We start from the raw sequence: 15181 nt of genomic DNA, 5'->3' as shown, positions 1-15181 counted from the left end.
CTAGCAGATCTAGAATGAGTGAGTTGGATGTGGATCCTAATAGTACTAACGTAGAATTAGAACCTTCTTCCCAAGTTGCAGCCCCGGCTCCCCGCACCGAAGCCGAAGATTCGCCTTCGGAGGCGGCAGCTCTGAAAGCCACGAATCGTTCCTAATGTGGATCAGAAGATTCGTCAGTTGGAAGGTAAGGAGAGTGTTAGTGATCAGTGCAGTGTCCCCAGTGTTGTGGAGGGTGCGTCTGACCGGCTCCTTAGTGCCTCTAGGCCTAGACCTCTTCCAGACTCCCAGTTCCAGTGGAGTAGGAAGTCGAAAGCCGCAGGAGGGCTAGGGAGAGCCCCCACCGGTCAGGCGTCCCCTCGGCAGATCCTGAAGTACGCTCCCAGGCTGCCTCGGATCGCTACAAGAAGGAGCTCCTACGCCAATGCTTCTCCTCTTCGTCGTCTCCCTCTCCGAAGAGAGGTTGGAACTCCCCGGATGCGTCGCGCCTGTTGAAGAGGGCTTGGAAGGCTCCCTGCAGTCCTTTGGCTTCTAGTCCGGAGGTTTTCCCGGAAGAATCGTCGGTGGAGGCGAAGAAACCCAAGAAATCCTGTGATCGTTCTTCTTCTCGCGCTCCGCGCTCGGCGCCTGCTTCCGAGGAAGAACAAGAAGATTCTCCTACGAGAGTACTCGCGGGACTTCAAGCTCAGATCACGGCGCTAGCAGACTCTCTAGCAGTTAAATCACGTAGGAAGAAGGACGTTTCTCTTCCGATCAAGAGATCTAGGCGCCGCTCTTCAGAGGATCGTTCTCCTTCACATGGGGAGGTTTCGTATGAAGGTGGGGGCTCGCGTGAGTGCCCTCGCTCGCGTGAGCGCCCTCGCTCGCCTGGCTCTCTTTCGATTTCAAGGCGCCAAACATCGGCAGGACGCTCTATGGAGAAAGAAGTTTTTTTCTCCAGATTGGATTCCCGCTTCCGGTAAGCGCACTGCACCTGCTCATCACGCGATTTCTTCAACTCCCTCGCGTGAGACTTCTCCTCAGCAGCCTCAAGATTCTAGAAGGCGCCCTTATACAAGTAGGCGTTCTTCTTCCAGATGTCACTCTCCTCGAGTGTCGGATCGTGACTTCTCTCCTGACAGGCATCTAGAGTCTGGTAGGAGTCGTGTATGATAGCGGCCTACTGTTAGCCGCTCCCCGCAAGGTAGGCGCCAAGAGCCTACTGCACATAGATCTCCTAGTAGGCGCTCGTCTCTTTTAAGGCGTCATACTCCTGATTATTCTCCTAGGGGCAGACAACAAGAGTCTTTCAAGCGCCCTTCTCCGTGTAGGCGCTCTCCCGCTTCTAGGCGCACTTCTCCTGACCGTTTGTCTCTTGGTAGGCACCAGGAATCCCGGAAGCGCCCTTCTCCAAGTAGGCGCTCGTTAGTTTTGAAGCGCCCTTCTCCTGAATGTTACCCTCTTGTTAGACGTCAAGAGTCTCGCAAGCAGCCTTCTCCTAGTAGGCGCATTTGCCTTCCAGTCGAACTTCCGTTGATCGTACGCAACTGGACAGGTATGGAGAGCCGCGCAAGCGCTCTGCTCTCGATAGGCGCTCTTCTCCTGGCAGCCGCTCGCCTCAGGATAGGCGCATAGAGTATAGTAGGCGCTCGCCTCCTCGTAAGCGCCCTGTGGATGTTTCCGAGGATTCTCGGAGTAGGAGCCCTACCTCTCCTTCGGCTGAGATTCCGTATACCTCGAAGAGGGAGTCTCATCGTAGACATCCCAGATCTTCTCATCGTTCTCCAGTGGATGTGAACTCTTCTAAGAGAGGGCGTTCTCCAACCTCTAGCTCAACTCCTGCTAGGATCCCTTCGTCACCTAAGGATCTTCCGCGCTCGCCTCGACAAGACGTCCTAGAAGGTTCGGAAGAGGAACCGAACACTTCTGCTGCTGTCTCTTCTTACAAGAAGCTTACAGAGCTACTTTTACAAGTTTTGGGGATTCCCTTACTCTACGGCTCCTCCTTCTCCTCACTCACTTTTTTCAACGGCGAAGACAGCGAAGAGTTCTTCTTGTGTGAGGATGAAGCCAACTCTTTCTATGAAGAAGGCACTGAGGAGTTTTGGTTCCTGGATGGCTCCAAAGAAGAAGCGGGGAAAACGATGTTCGCTTTTCCTCCTTCGAAGTTATCAGGACGCGTGGTTTCGGTACGAAACAGGAGAGCCCTTAGGATTGGGTCTACCGTCTTCGGCTGATTCGGATTTTTCGGCGCTGGTAGATTCGACAAGGAGAACTGCCCTTAACTCTGCTAAGACGACTTGGGCAATGAATGAATTGGATCATTTGCTCAAAGGTATGTTTAGAGTGCTAGAAGTATTTAACTTCCTTGATTGGTCGTTGGGAGTCCTAGCCAAGAAAATTGAAGTGCCAGAGTCAATTTCGCCAGAAGATCTTATGTGTGTTTGTCTTGTATGGACAAGTCGGTAAGAGACGGAGCGAGTGAAATCGCCTCCCTTTATGGGGCCGGGATCGTGAAGAAGAGGTCGGTTTATTGTTCCTTCTTAACGAAGTCGGTCTCCCATGCTCAGAGGTCTTCTTTGCTGTTTGCTCCTCTGTCTACTCAGTTGTTCCCGAAACATCGAGTGCAGGACATTTCGAGGTCACTTTCGCCAAAGCCACCCAGGACCTTTTGGCACAGTCGGCAAGAAAACCTCGCCCTTCCTTCCCTACCAAGGCTAAGAAGGAAAAGGCAAGTGTTCGAGAACCCTTTCGAGGGGCATCTTCATCAAGAAACCTCTACGTTTAGAGGTCGTAGGACCTTCAAGAAGGGGTAAGACTTTCGCCAAGTCTGTTAAAGCCCCCAAATAACTTGCAAGTCCTTCAAACAACGGTGGGCGCCAGACTCTTAGAGTTTGCAGAAGTCTGGGCCCAAAAAGGGGCGGATCCTTGGACCCTTTCTATTTTGAGGAGAGGTTACCTCATCCCTTTCGTCGAAAGACCTCCCTTGACGAGCCCATCCCAAGGGAACTGACGGCCAGGTACAGAGACCCCATCATGAATCAAGCTCTCCATCTAGCAGTAGATCAGATGCTGGAGAAGGGGGCTATCGAACTAGTGACAGACCATCATTCATCGGGCTTCTACAACCGCCTTTTCCTAGTTCCGAAGTCCTCGGGGATGGAGACCGGTGTTGGATGTAAGCGCCCTGAACTTCTTCGTAGAAAAGAAGAGTTCACGATGGAAACGCCTTCATCAGTGCTGGCAGCACTTCGTCCAGGGGACTGGATGGTTTCCTTGGATTTACAGGACGCTTACTTCCACGTACCGATCCATCCTTCCTCGAGGAAGTTTCTCAGATTCATGATGGGGGGGAAAATTTTTCAGTTCAGGGCTCTGTGTTTCGGCCTCTCGACGGCCCCTCAAGTGTTCACGGGGATTTTGAGGAATGTGGCTCAATGGCTTCATTTGAAAGGGGTGAGGATATCCATGTACCTCGACGATTGGCTAATAAGGGCCAATTCAGAAGATCGTTGTTTGAAGGACTTACAAGTAACTTTAGAATTGACGAAGGCTTTGGGACTTCTCGTCAATTTCAAGAAGTCATCACTAATTCCCGAGCAAGAGTGTGTGTATCTCGGGATACAGATGAACTCTCTGAGTTTTCGGGCTTTTCCCTCGCGGACAAGGATAGCCCGAGGATTCGAGAGAGTAACACCTTCTTAGGGAAAGAAGTATGCACAGTGAGGGAGTGGATGAGTCTGCTGGGGACGCTCTCCTCTCTGGAGCAATTCGTTTCCCTAGGAAGGTTGCACCTGAGACCGCTCCAATTCTTTCTTCATCGGAATTGGAGTCGTCGTTCTCAGGATTTGACTTCTCCCTGTCGTTATCCCAGGACATCAAGAAACATCTCTTATGGTGGACAGATCCCAACCTCTTTGCGAAGGGGCTGTCTCTTCAATCACAGACCCCCAACCTGGTGTTGTTCTCCGACGCGTCGGACATGGGGTGGGGTGCAACTCTGGGAACCAGCGAAGTGTCAGGTACCTGGGTGGGGGACCAGGTAGCCTGGCACATCAACAGAAAGGAGTTGATGGCTGTGTGGTTGGCTCTGAAGGCTTTCGAGCCCAAAGTCAGAAGATCGGTAGTGCAGGTCAACGCGGACAACACTACAGCTCTGGCATACATCAGGAAACGGGGGGACGCATTCCTTCTCCCTGTACGAGACAGCAAGAGACCTTCTTCTGTGGGGCAGAAGAAAGAGGAATCAAGCTTCTCACCAGGTTCGTGCAGGGAGAAAGGAATGTAAGAGCAGATCTCCTCAGCAGGAAAGATCAGGTCCTTCCCACAGAGTGGACCCTTCATCTGGATGTATGCCAGAGCCTGTGGAAGTTATGGGGCAGGCCACACATAGACCTCTTTGCCACGTCAAAGAACAAGAGGCTGGATCCTTACTGCTCTCCGATATCGGATCCAGAGGCAGTAGCAATAGATGCTCTTCTTCTAGACTGGAACGGACTCGACGTCTACGCGTTTCCCCCCTTCAAGATCCTGGGGCTAACCATCAAGAAGTTCGTAGAGTCCGATTCAACGAGAATGACCTTAATCGCTCCCTTTTGGCCGGCCCAAGAATGGTTCACAGAGGTACTGGAATGGTTGGTGGACCTTCCAAGATCGCTCCCGCTAAGGAGCGATCTACTCAGACAACCCCACTTCGACAGGTACCACAAAAAATCTCCTCGCTCTCAGTCTGACTGGTTTCAGACTGTCCAAAGTTTGGTCAGAGCGAAAGGCTTTTCAGCAACAGCTGCTAAACAGCAATCGCAAGAGCGAGGAGACCTTCCACTTGCGTGTATACCAGTCAAAGTGGGGATGTCTTCAGACGTTGGTGCAAGAGGAAGAACATTTCCTCTTCCAGTACTCTGTGACCCAAATTGCGGATTTCCTTATTTTCCTCAAAGAAGAATGTCATCTGGTTGTGTCAACTATTAAGGGATACCGCAGTATGTTGGCGGCGGTATTTCGGCATAGAGGCTTAAATATATCCGATGATAAGGACCTGCATGATCTTATTAGATCATTTGAAACCATTAAGCGTCCTCATGTAATTACCGAACTGGAATCTAGACGTAGTCCTACAAATTCCTTGGATCGTCTAGATTCGAACCTCCTGGCTTAGCCTCTTTCAAGGATTTGACGAAGAAGGCTATCTTCCTTTTGGCCCTAGCTACAGCTAAGAGAGTGAGTGAGATCCAAGCTATTGAGGGCAATGTAGGGTTTAAGGAAGATTCTATGGTGTGTTCGTTTCTTCCAAGTTTCCTTGCAAAGAATGAAAACCCATCACGCCCTTGGCCCAGGAGCTTTGAAGTTCGTAGTTTATCTTTTCTAGTAGGGGAAGAGCCTGAAAGAACTCTTTGCCCTATGAGAATTATGAAGTATTTCCTTAAGAGGAGGAACAACTTAAGGCTAATCAAGATGTGCTTTGGTGCTCCGTAAAGGACCCCACTCGGCCCAGGTGGCGAAGAATGCTCTTTCCTTTTTTCTGAGAAGCCTTATTACAGAGGCACATGTTGCCTGTAAGAAGATCATTTTAGACTACTGAAAGTGAAAGCTCACGAGGTGAGAGCCATCGCAACTTCGCTTGCATTCAGAAAAAATATGTCTGTGCGGAACTTGATGGAGGCGACTTTTTGGAGATGCCAATCGGTTTTCGCAAACCACTACCTACGTGATGTAAAAATCACATATGATAAATGCTTCGCCTTGGGTCCTTTCGTATCGGCGGATTCGGTGCTGGGGCAGGGAGCTGAAACTTATCCTGTGTAAATTTTTTATATGTTACCCTATATTTTATATTGTTGTTTTTTGGTTGTCTGAAAGAGGTTGCAGGAGGCACCTCTTTTTGTCGTAATATTAACCCTTTGTATTTTGGTTAGGTGGTCTGGTGGGTTTTGGCTCCTTGCAGAGGTAGTGGTAAGGATCTGTTAGGTAAGCGGACAAGGTCCCTCTAACAGCATCCGACTTGGATTCTACCACAATAGGGGATCACATATCCCAGTGGTAGATCCGAGAGTCTTTCAGCATCAGGTCACGTCCTAGCTGTAGCTCTCCAGGCAATGCAGACTCAGAGATAGTATCTATGAAGTCTTCATCCTGAAAAGGTGAGAACCAAGGTTTTTATATCCTACAACATTAGTTGTTTCCCGTCTTACCTGTATTATTGAGCTGTCTCTTACCCTCCACCAAGGGTGCCAATCAGCTAAGTATATATCTGTCAGGGAAGTTCATGTACAAAAATGATATTGTTAAACTACAATAAAGTTTTGTACATACTTACCTGGCAGATATATACTTAGCTATAGTCTCCGACGTTCCCGACAGAATTTCAAATCTCGCGGCACACGCAACAGGTAGGTCAGGTGGTCTACCTTACCCGCCGCTGGGTGGCGGATGTACGAACCACTCCCGTAAGCTTGTCAGATTTTTCTCTTCCACCTGTCTCCTGAGGGGAGGCTGGGTGGGCCATTAATCGTATATATCTGCCAGGTAAGTATGTACAAAACTTTATTGTAGTTTAACAATATCATTTTTAGTTATCGTCACACCTTTGAGAATGAACCCCGCCGATAAATGGAGACTGCCTGTACTTATTTTTAAACCGTGAGGGGTTCCAGAATGAACTTGAATAATACCTAGGGACTAACTTTTATTATATATGTACTTAAGGAGTCTGTTTCTTTTCCCAATCATTATTCTGATCTTACAGGTTGAAGTGTGGACTGTATGCAAGAAAGCAACCTAGATGTACTGTGGTATCTTTCATCGCGCCAGTTTTCTTTCAGCAAATATATGATGATGAAAACTTCTTAAACCTTTACTCACTGCCAGGGTAAAGGTTTTGTAACAAGTGAGTATGCTAATGCATGAGCCAGTAACTTGCTCATCAGTTAATGCAATACTTTTTTTTATACATTTTACATATACTGTATTGTGTTTATTGCATAAAAAGAATTTTCCATTCATTTTATAACCGCACTCCATATTTGTGTAATTTGTGGGCAGAATTACAGTAGTACTTAGTCAATGATGCTCAGATGGTTTAGCTGAGGCAAGTTTGTACAGTACTAGTATATGAAAGAATATAGTGCTTTATTCTTAAACTTGATGCTAACTGTATAGTTAACAAGAAATTCAAATAATCTCGCGTAATTTAAAAAACCAAGATACGTAATTGTAAATGCTACACATATTGGGAAGTGATACCCTTTGAGTATGTATAAGAGAAAAAACAAACATTCATGTTTCATATGGGTATATTTTATATGGATATACTTGCAGTGCCAGTTGGTTCAGTTTTTGAGGCTTAATGATAAGCTAGTTAACTAAGGGCACATGGTCCCCTCAATAGCGTTGTGTAACTTGGTAAAATGGTTTGTCATGTCTGCCAACGGTTGGGTAGTTAAGGCTTGTGTAAAAGAGTATTTTTTGAACTAAGAAATATCCCAACTTAGTTGGAAAATGCATTTAATAAAAATTCTAGCACATCACTATAACTGTACTCTCAATCTTTAAATTGCAGTGGGGATGTATAATACATTAAGGATGTTATTTTGTTATTTAGACATTATTTTTAAGAGCCCTTTTTCATATTTAGGTGAAACTACAATGGCTTTATGGCAGCAAGTGTTAGCTGTTGATGCAAAGTTTAATAATCACCGAGCCCCTGCTTCTCCAGGTTTCAGTAAGTAAAATTCTCTCTCTCTCTCTCTCTCTCTCTCTCTCTCTCTCTCTCTCTCTCTCTCTCTCTCTCTCTCTCTCTCTCTCTCTCTCTCTCTCTCAGCAACTTCTTTTACTCTGAATCCTCGTAGGAAGGGTCCTGACAAGGAAATGCTTACCCCCAGAGTGTTGAAACCAGTACAATACAATAAATTTTGCCTGTCTGCCTATTTTTGTATAACATGAATCTATTCTTTTAAAAGGGGGTGACTGAAAGGAAAAAAATTAAAGAACCAGTCTGCCATATTCATACTTCTCTGTGAAATTGTACATGTTTTCACCAACTTATCGTCATCAGTTGTTTCCACATGACAGAACCTGCTCTAAACATTTTGAACCATATTTCCAACTAAGCAAACATTTTCCCACTTCTATGTATCTCATATTTGTTACCCTTGATTCTTTCTGTCTTCATAAACATTTTACAAACCGTTCAAAAGGTCAGTCATTTTTCTTTTATTTGCATTAAAAATTCACTAGTGTTGTCCCAGTGGTTCCTGTACATATTCGTATCCTATCATCTATTTACGCTTCACTTTGCTTCATCTGTTGAATTTTACCCCCAGATACCATTAAAAATCAACCACCTGTATTAACATTCATCTTGATTTCAATTAGCTGTAGTCTTACACTCACCAACTTTCTTCTGTAGTCTTTCTCCACTACCCCAGTCTACACTTTAATCTCCAAATACCCATGCTACACATAAAAAATGTGTTTTCATGTCACAGCTTTTTCCACATAAATTCATTGTCCTTCTCAGACTTTTCTCGTCATCCTATTTATTGAGCAGTAAAATAGCTATGGCCATATAACACACTCATGCATCAAACCCCTTGCACATTAAACCAGTCACTCATATCTCTATTTGGCAAATTGCCATCTGTGCTATAGTTCCTCAACACCCTGCACCTCAGATCCTGTTAATTCTGTTGAATGGTTTTATACCTCCACACCCTCTTCCAAGTCATAACCCACACCATTCATCCTCATTCATTATCTTAAAGTTTTACTAAACATAAGCTTGAGGGAGGTGGCAGTGCCATCTTGTTTATCTACAGTCACAGCTAAAAATCTTATACTACCAAGATATCTGAAAAATATAAGGACTCTTATGTGGAGAAAAAAAAAATTGAAAATAAAATAGTATATAAAAGTTTAAATCAAATGCAATTTTGCTCAATTCTCTTTATTCTTACACAAATATTCAACACAGAAGCAGGTCTTTCTTCTCTGTAACAAAGGGAGAGAGAGCTATGGCAACAAACAATATTGGTAGCATCAGGGGGTTTGCTAACAGATATACTACAAGGTGACCTCGTTGTGATTATGGTGTCACGGGGTTGTTTCCTGCTACCGGACATCATGATTTCATAATTCTTTGAAAGTTGGATCTCGAGGCTTTGTAGTGACAAGCGTATCCAAAAAAGAGCAAAGAATTTGAGAAGTTAAGAGGGCATTGTGGGTATTACAATTACATATACTACTAGTTCTTTAACATCTTTCTGTAAAATGTTCCTATCATTGTATGTATATCAGACCAACATCTGACTGTCTGATCAGAGGCTATCAACTCCTTTCATTTACCTTTTTTATTAGGAAGTGAGCCTAGGTGAGCTTGAACCTCAAGTCTGTTTGAGACACTCTTGCCTCCCCCCAAATGTGAGTCTATACTATCGTTTGGACCCAGGTTTGTTCTGCGTACGAACAAATGACAAATTTTTATTTAATTTGTATTTTCATACAATCAACTTACCTGTCAGATATATACATAGCTAAGACTCCGTCGTCCCCGACAGAAATTCAAATTTCGAGACACACCATGCAGGTAGGTCAGGTGATCTACCGTCCTGCCCTGGGTGGCAGGATTAGGAACCATTCCCGTTTTCTATTCATATTTTCTCTGTTGCTTGGAATGTAAACAACGTTTGCAGTTCCGCCTGGACTTGATTTTGGATTTCATCGCCATCGATCTTCTGGGCTATCTTTTGCAGGGAAGTACTGGATCTTTGGTTCGGCATACGCATATTAATTTGTTTTAATAACTTTGGCTTCGAAAATTTCGAAGAATTGTTTACGTGTAACTACCGAACTTTTCGGTAGACACTCACATAGTTTGCAAGAAGGAAAATTTTAATATTTATTCATAATAACGTGTAGTAAATGTTAGAATTGATTGAGCTAACTTTCTTCTTGAGGAAGTCAGTAATAGAATTAGTTACGCTTCCTTTAGAAGTTTTTATAACTCTCGTACTAACGAGCAGTTAGAGCATTAACAATACTAGTAGTGTTGTATCCTCATCTCCTACTTACTTCACAGAATCTTCAAATTCATATTGCAATTTGAAGACAAAGGAATGTAGCTCATAATACGAGCTATTGAAAGGTAAGAAGTGATTTTAGTGTTCACAGTGCAGTGGAGGGTGCGTTCTGATCGGCTCTGTTTCGCTCCCAGGCCTAGACCTCTTCCAAGCTCACATACCCAGAGGAGAAGGAAAGTCGAAAGCCTTACGGAGGTTATGGAGAATCCCCACCGATCAGGCGTCCCCTCGGCAGGATCTGTAGAACGTCCCAGACTGCCAAGTTCGCCATTGGAAAGGCGTCCTAAATAGTAGAGGGTGCGTCCGATCGGCTCTGTCTCGCTCTCAGGCCTAGACCTCTTCCAAGCTCACAAGCCCAGAGGAGAAGGAAATTCGAAAGCCTTACGGAGGTTATGGAGAATCCCCACCGATCGGGCGTTCCCTCGGCAGGATCTGTAGAACGTCCCAGACTGCCAGGGATAGCCATTGGAAAGGCATCCTTTAAAAAGTGCGTCTCTTCTTCCGTTTCTTCATCTTACATCCGAAAAGACGAAGAATGTACATGTTTGGAGTTCGGACGATCTGAGCGAGAGGCTGAGAGCCAGCCAGCAAGCTAGTGCGAGCTACGTTCCAACAGCCAGCAGCGAGCCGCGTTCCAACAGACTAGCGCGAGCGCGATGTTCCAACAGGACTAGCGCGAGCCTCGTTCATACAGATAAACGCGAGCTGCGTTCCAGCAACTGAGCGCGAGCCGCGTTCCAGAACATTTTTCTTGGCGCAAGGCGCCTTCAAAGAGAAAACAGACGGCTAGACTGAGGAGCCTTATAGTAGAGTGGCAATCAGAAGGATGCTTCCATTGAACGTTTACTGGCAAGAGGCTCATAAAAGAAGACTAGAGGCGCACGGGACCTTCCACGCAAGCGGAATGTTTCAGGAGCGAGTCTCCTTTCTAGCGTGCGGAACATTCCAGGCGCGCGGAACTATCCAGACGCCAGGTGCTAGGCGCAAGGATCCAGGCGCCAGGCGTCAGAATATTCCAAAATCTTCATTTGAGAGAGAGGTCAGTCGCGAGACTCCTGTTTGAGTTTTTTTTTTTTTTTTAACTTTAGCAACTTTCCCCTGGCAAATGTGCAAGATGTCGCACAGGCGGCCGTTGCTTTTGTCAGAAGGATTCTGATACTAAGAGAAGCCCCTTTTCATTATTCAGAAGACTCCTGTGTTAGGCAGTTCTTCTCAATGCGGACTCTCTCCTTCATCCATGCTCTTCCCTCGTTTTGAGGAGGCAAGAGCTTTGGGAGTTTTTCTTTATAAGAATCTCATCGACGTTTGGGTATGATGGCGGATAGGAAATATCTACTTCCTTCCGTAAACCCTAGTGATGAACAGGTATTCTGTCTCTTCCGCAATATATGAGGAAATCACGAAGATTTAAAGAGTTCCTGGATTAACTTCCTTCTTTAAGGATATATATATACTCTTTCTATCGTTCTATTAACGAAAAGAACGAAGATAGTAGAAGGTAGTAGAGTATCTGCTGTATGAGAATACGATACGGTCAAATCATAAACACATACTTCTTTGCTGGGCAACTCAATTACCAGTATCCTTCTACGACTTTCCTAGGAAGGACTACGCTTAAAGGGATTGTTAAGACAACACCTACTTAGCTTCTAGATTTATCGAAGTCTTGTTTCGCTTAAATATGCTTTAATAAGAACTTCCTGAAGTTCGATAATAATTTTATAAGATACCTTTTTTAAATGGAGTAGCTTGCAACTCTGGAAGAGTAAGGCCAGACGGCTAACGGAGACTGCTTTCGCTGAGAGCCTGAGACCAACACAGTACCATGTAGGTGTCAGTCATGAGCGGTCGGGTTCATCTCTCTCTCCTGCGGGATGGAATAACTATCCGTATCTCTCCCCTACAATCGCGGTCTTAACCTCGGATTGAGGGGATAGTTAAGCTAACATAAATAAAATATTGTATGCCTTTTGCTAAGAAGCTTTCAATAAGAGAGTTAGTTCAACCTTTCAATGCTGTTTACCGTAGGTAGCATTATTAAAGGATTCTATCGCAGCAGAAAATTATATTATATAATGCTCTCAGGCTTACGAAAGCATAGCTTATTAGAGTACCTGCTCAGAAGAAGATGGATGAGTCGGATGGGAAACATTCTCTTTGTGGCAGAACTTGTTTCCCTGAATGGACTATACTATGTATATAAAGTTTTTTCCTACTAAGAACGGAATTAACATGTGAAAGGATGTCGGGTACCATAAAGGCACAGGTGTTCTGGCACATAACCTAAAAAGAATTAGAAGGAAGCGCCAGCCTGGCGCAAGTTGCGCCAGCCTGGCACATAGCGCTAGAAGCGCCAACCTGGCACAATGCGCCAGAAGCCCCAGCCTGGCTCAGTGAGCCAAGAGCACCATCCAAGATTTTCTCGTTTTAGCGAGTTATTAACCTAAGAGTCCAGTAGTCTCTCGGACACCAGGCTCGGTAAGGGCAAGATTCGTTCCTGATTTCGTTACCCATTTAATCACTTAGGTCACTTCCACGACTCTCTCATATTGCAAAGAGCATCGAGAATCTCTTTTTTCGCTCCTGTTCGCGTTAACAAAGAGAACCTTCTCGATCGACGATAATAACTGTTAACATGTTTAACATTTATTGGAAAGAGTTGTGAGAACCTGCGGAAAGTCTTCTTCATAGATCTCTTAGCAAGGTAGAAGACGAACAGGCTTCCTATAGACTGCTTCCTTTTCCTCGAACCAAGAGAGGTAGCAATATACGCCATCTTTATTTTTTTTTAGAAAGGGGAATAAACTTTAGTCTTTTTTCCCCTAAATATAAATTATTTGCAGAATTCAAGATAAAGGGCGTCAAAGAAAGAGAATATAATTCTTTATGCCTCATTTTGGCCTTAGAGAGGTTGGATTCACAGAGGTCACGTTCTTCTCACAGCATGTTTTGGAAGTCTTTTCCAAGACAGTCTGAATATTCTATCAGCATCTATTATAAATGGACCTTCACAACCTCTCCACTCTGAGTCTGTCTGCGTGCAGACTGACCAGAAGTGGACATGAATGAGAGGATTTTTCAAGGTAAATGACAATAGTCATGGACAAGATATAGAATTGCTGCAGATCGTGCTAAGAGGGAATGAGGAAACTGTCCTCTTCCGATACCTCTGTGAACCACATAGCGGTTTTTTCTTCCCTTTCAGAGGGAAGAATCACCTTTGTATATATCTGCTATCAAAGAACGCAGTAAAAGGCTATACTCTGTCTCTATAAAGGGATTGGAAATAGCAGGAGGATTAAGATTCTTCGGGATCTTATACGATACCTCAATATGACAAAAGTAGGATATCATGTACTTCTAATGGGATCTTTTTTGTGGCCTCAGATTCTATGTTCCGACAAGATAGAACTGCTCCTCATCAAACTTCTTTGAGAAATTTTTATGAGGGAATTCTTTGTTTCTCTTGGTCCCAAACGATCTAGAAGACAAGTGAATTTTTTTAGCATTGGAATCTCACATCAGATTCTATGGAGATTAGGCAATGGGTTCTTGCTAGCATAGTATGTCTGGCAAAAGAACTAAAACCCCCTATTCCTGATTCAATGTTTTCAGATAGAGATTTCGTTGTCCAGGCAGGGTACTTACGTTTTCATCTACAGTAGAATGGTTAAAACGTTTGCCTACAGAGTCTTTGGAATGCAATGACGGCTCGAAATGCTTCTCAGAAGGTGTTCAGAGGGATACAATAAAGAGCTAGAAATCAGGAGTACTCCCAAGTTCAGCTCGGAGTCTCTTTCGACTTCCAAGCTTCTTCCCTTCCTTCGGACAAGGATAGGGAAGATTCTGCAACGAGAAACCCCTTCAACAGGTAAGAAGAGATCTCGTGAACAAGGGAAGTACTCAAGAAGGATCCTCCTCGGAGGAAGACTCTTATCTCTCATACTGTTAGATATCCTATCGTATACTGGATGTAGCTGACTACAATCACCTCCCCTTGCCGGAGAGGCCAAAGCTCAAAGTGGAAGAATTTCTTCCACCCTTCTCCAGTCTTGTGATTTACTATTGTGGATGTTCAGGACTTTCGGACAATGTAGCGCCAACCAGGAGCCTTATGCTAAAACAGGCGTAAAAAATGCCAGAGGCAGACAGCCCTAAGAACACTTGTCATTGTCTGATGAGGAGAAAGACCGGGCCTACAACCTGACACAGATGCGCTAGATGCGAACATATAGGACAGATAAGAGTGTTCGATGTGGACATAGCCAGACATCCTGAGAGACTACCAAGCTCGAAGCTCCGGCAAGTGGGGAGGAGCCAACCAGGCGCCAGGCAGGAGCGAGGCGCCAGGCAGGCGTGAGGTACCAGCCAGCCGCAAAGCTCCAGGCAGGCGCAAGGCGCCAGGCAGGCACAAAGCGCCAACCTGGCGCGAGGAGCCAGCCAGGCGCGAGGCGCCAGCCAGGCGTAAGCCAGGCTCTAGGCGCGAATCTCCAGCAAAGGCGCGAGGCGTCAACCAGATGCGAGGCGCCAGTCAAGCGAAAGGTACCAGACAAGCGCTAGGCTCCAACCATGAGTGAAGCACCAGCCAGGCGCGAGGTTCCTGCCAGGCTTCAGGCTTCAGACGGAAGAGATCCATTTCAAGAAAGCCCTGGTCTTCTTTGAAACATGGAGAGCTTCCTAAGCAATTCATAAGTGACTTGATTCCTTCAAACAGCCTGAGAATTAAAAGCGCAGGAAGTGCGCGCTTTTGCAAATTCTTGTTCTTTACATAACAATATGTCATATAAGACATATTAGCTGTGTTGTACGGTAGAGGCAACTCTGTGTTGACTTCTCATTACACAAAGGATGTCAAGTTAACCTACGAGAGATCCTTCTCTTTTGGTTTATACGTTTCTGCGGATACGTTACTGGGATAAGGAGCCGACACTGATCCTTAACTTTGAGTTAAAGTTTTTTAACTTAGTGAAATTATTGGGGTTTTTGAAAGGAGTGTGGGGATAACTCTTTTCAATTTGAGCGCGAACCCTCGTGTTAGGATCAGGTGATCGGGATCGGTGTTGCGTTCCTTCATAAGGTGTATTGTCATAGAAGTGGTCCAGTACCCATTGACAAAGTCCTTTCAGGCT

The 15181-nt window shown here is 45.1% G+C and overlaps 1 protein-coding gene across 2 annotated transcripts in view; it reads left to right on the top strand.

Moving 5' to 3' along the window:
* LOC135194970 (WD repeat-containing protein 13-like) overlaps nt 1–15181 on the top strand; it is an 89293-nt gene that overhangs the window by 3010 nt on the left and 71102 nt on the right. For both annotated transcript variants that reach the window (XM_064221215.1, XM_064221214.1), the window contains exons 2-3: nt 6722–6862; nt 7610–7696. In XM_064221215.1, the coding sequence (XP_064077285.1) occupies nt 7621–7696 (76 nt within the window). In that variant the 5' untranslated portion in view covers nt 6722–6862; nt 7610–7620. The remainder of the gene's footprint in view (nt 1–6721; nt 6863–7609; nt 7697–15181) is intronic.

This window comes from Macrobrachium nipponense, chromosome 15 (genome assembly GCF_015104395.2).
Source record: "Macrobrachium nipponense isolate FS-2020 chromosome 15, ASM1510439v2, whole genome shotgun sequence".
Taxonomy (NCBI): Eukaryota; Metazoa; Arthropoda; class Malacostraca; order Decapoda; family Palaemonidae; genus Macrobrachium; species Macrobrachium nipponense.
Note: the sequence above shows the minus strand (reverse complement) of the source record. Positions and strands in the feature narration are given on the sequence as shown.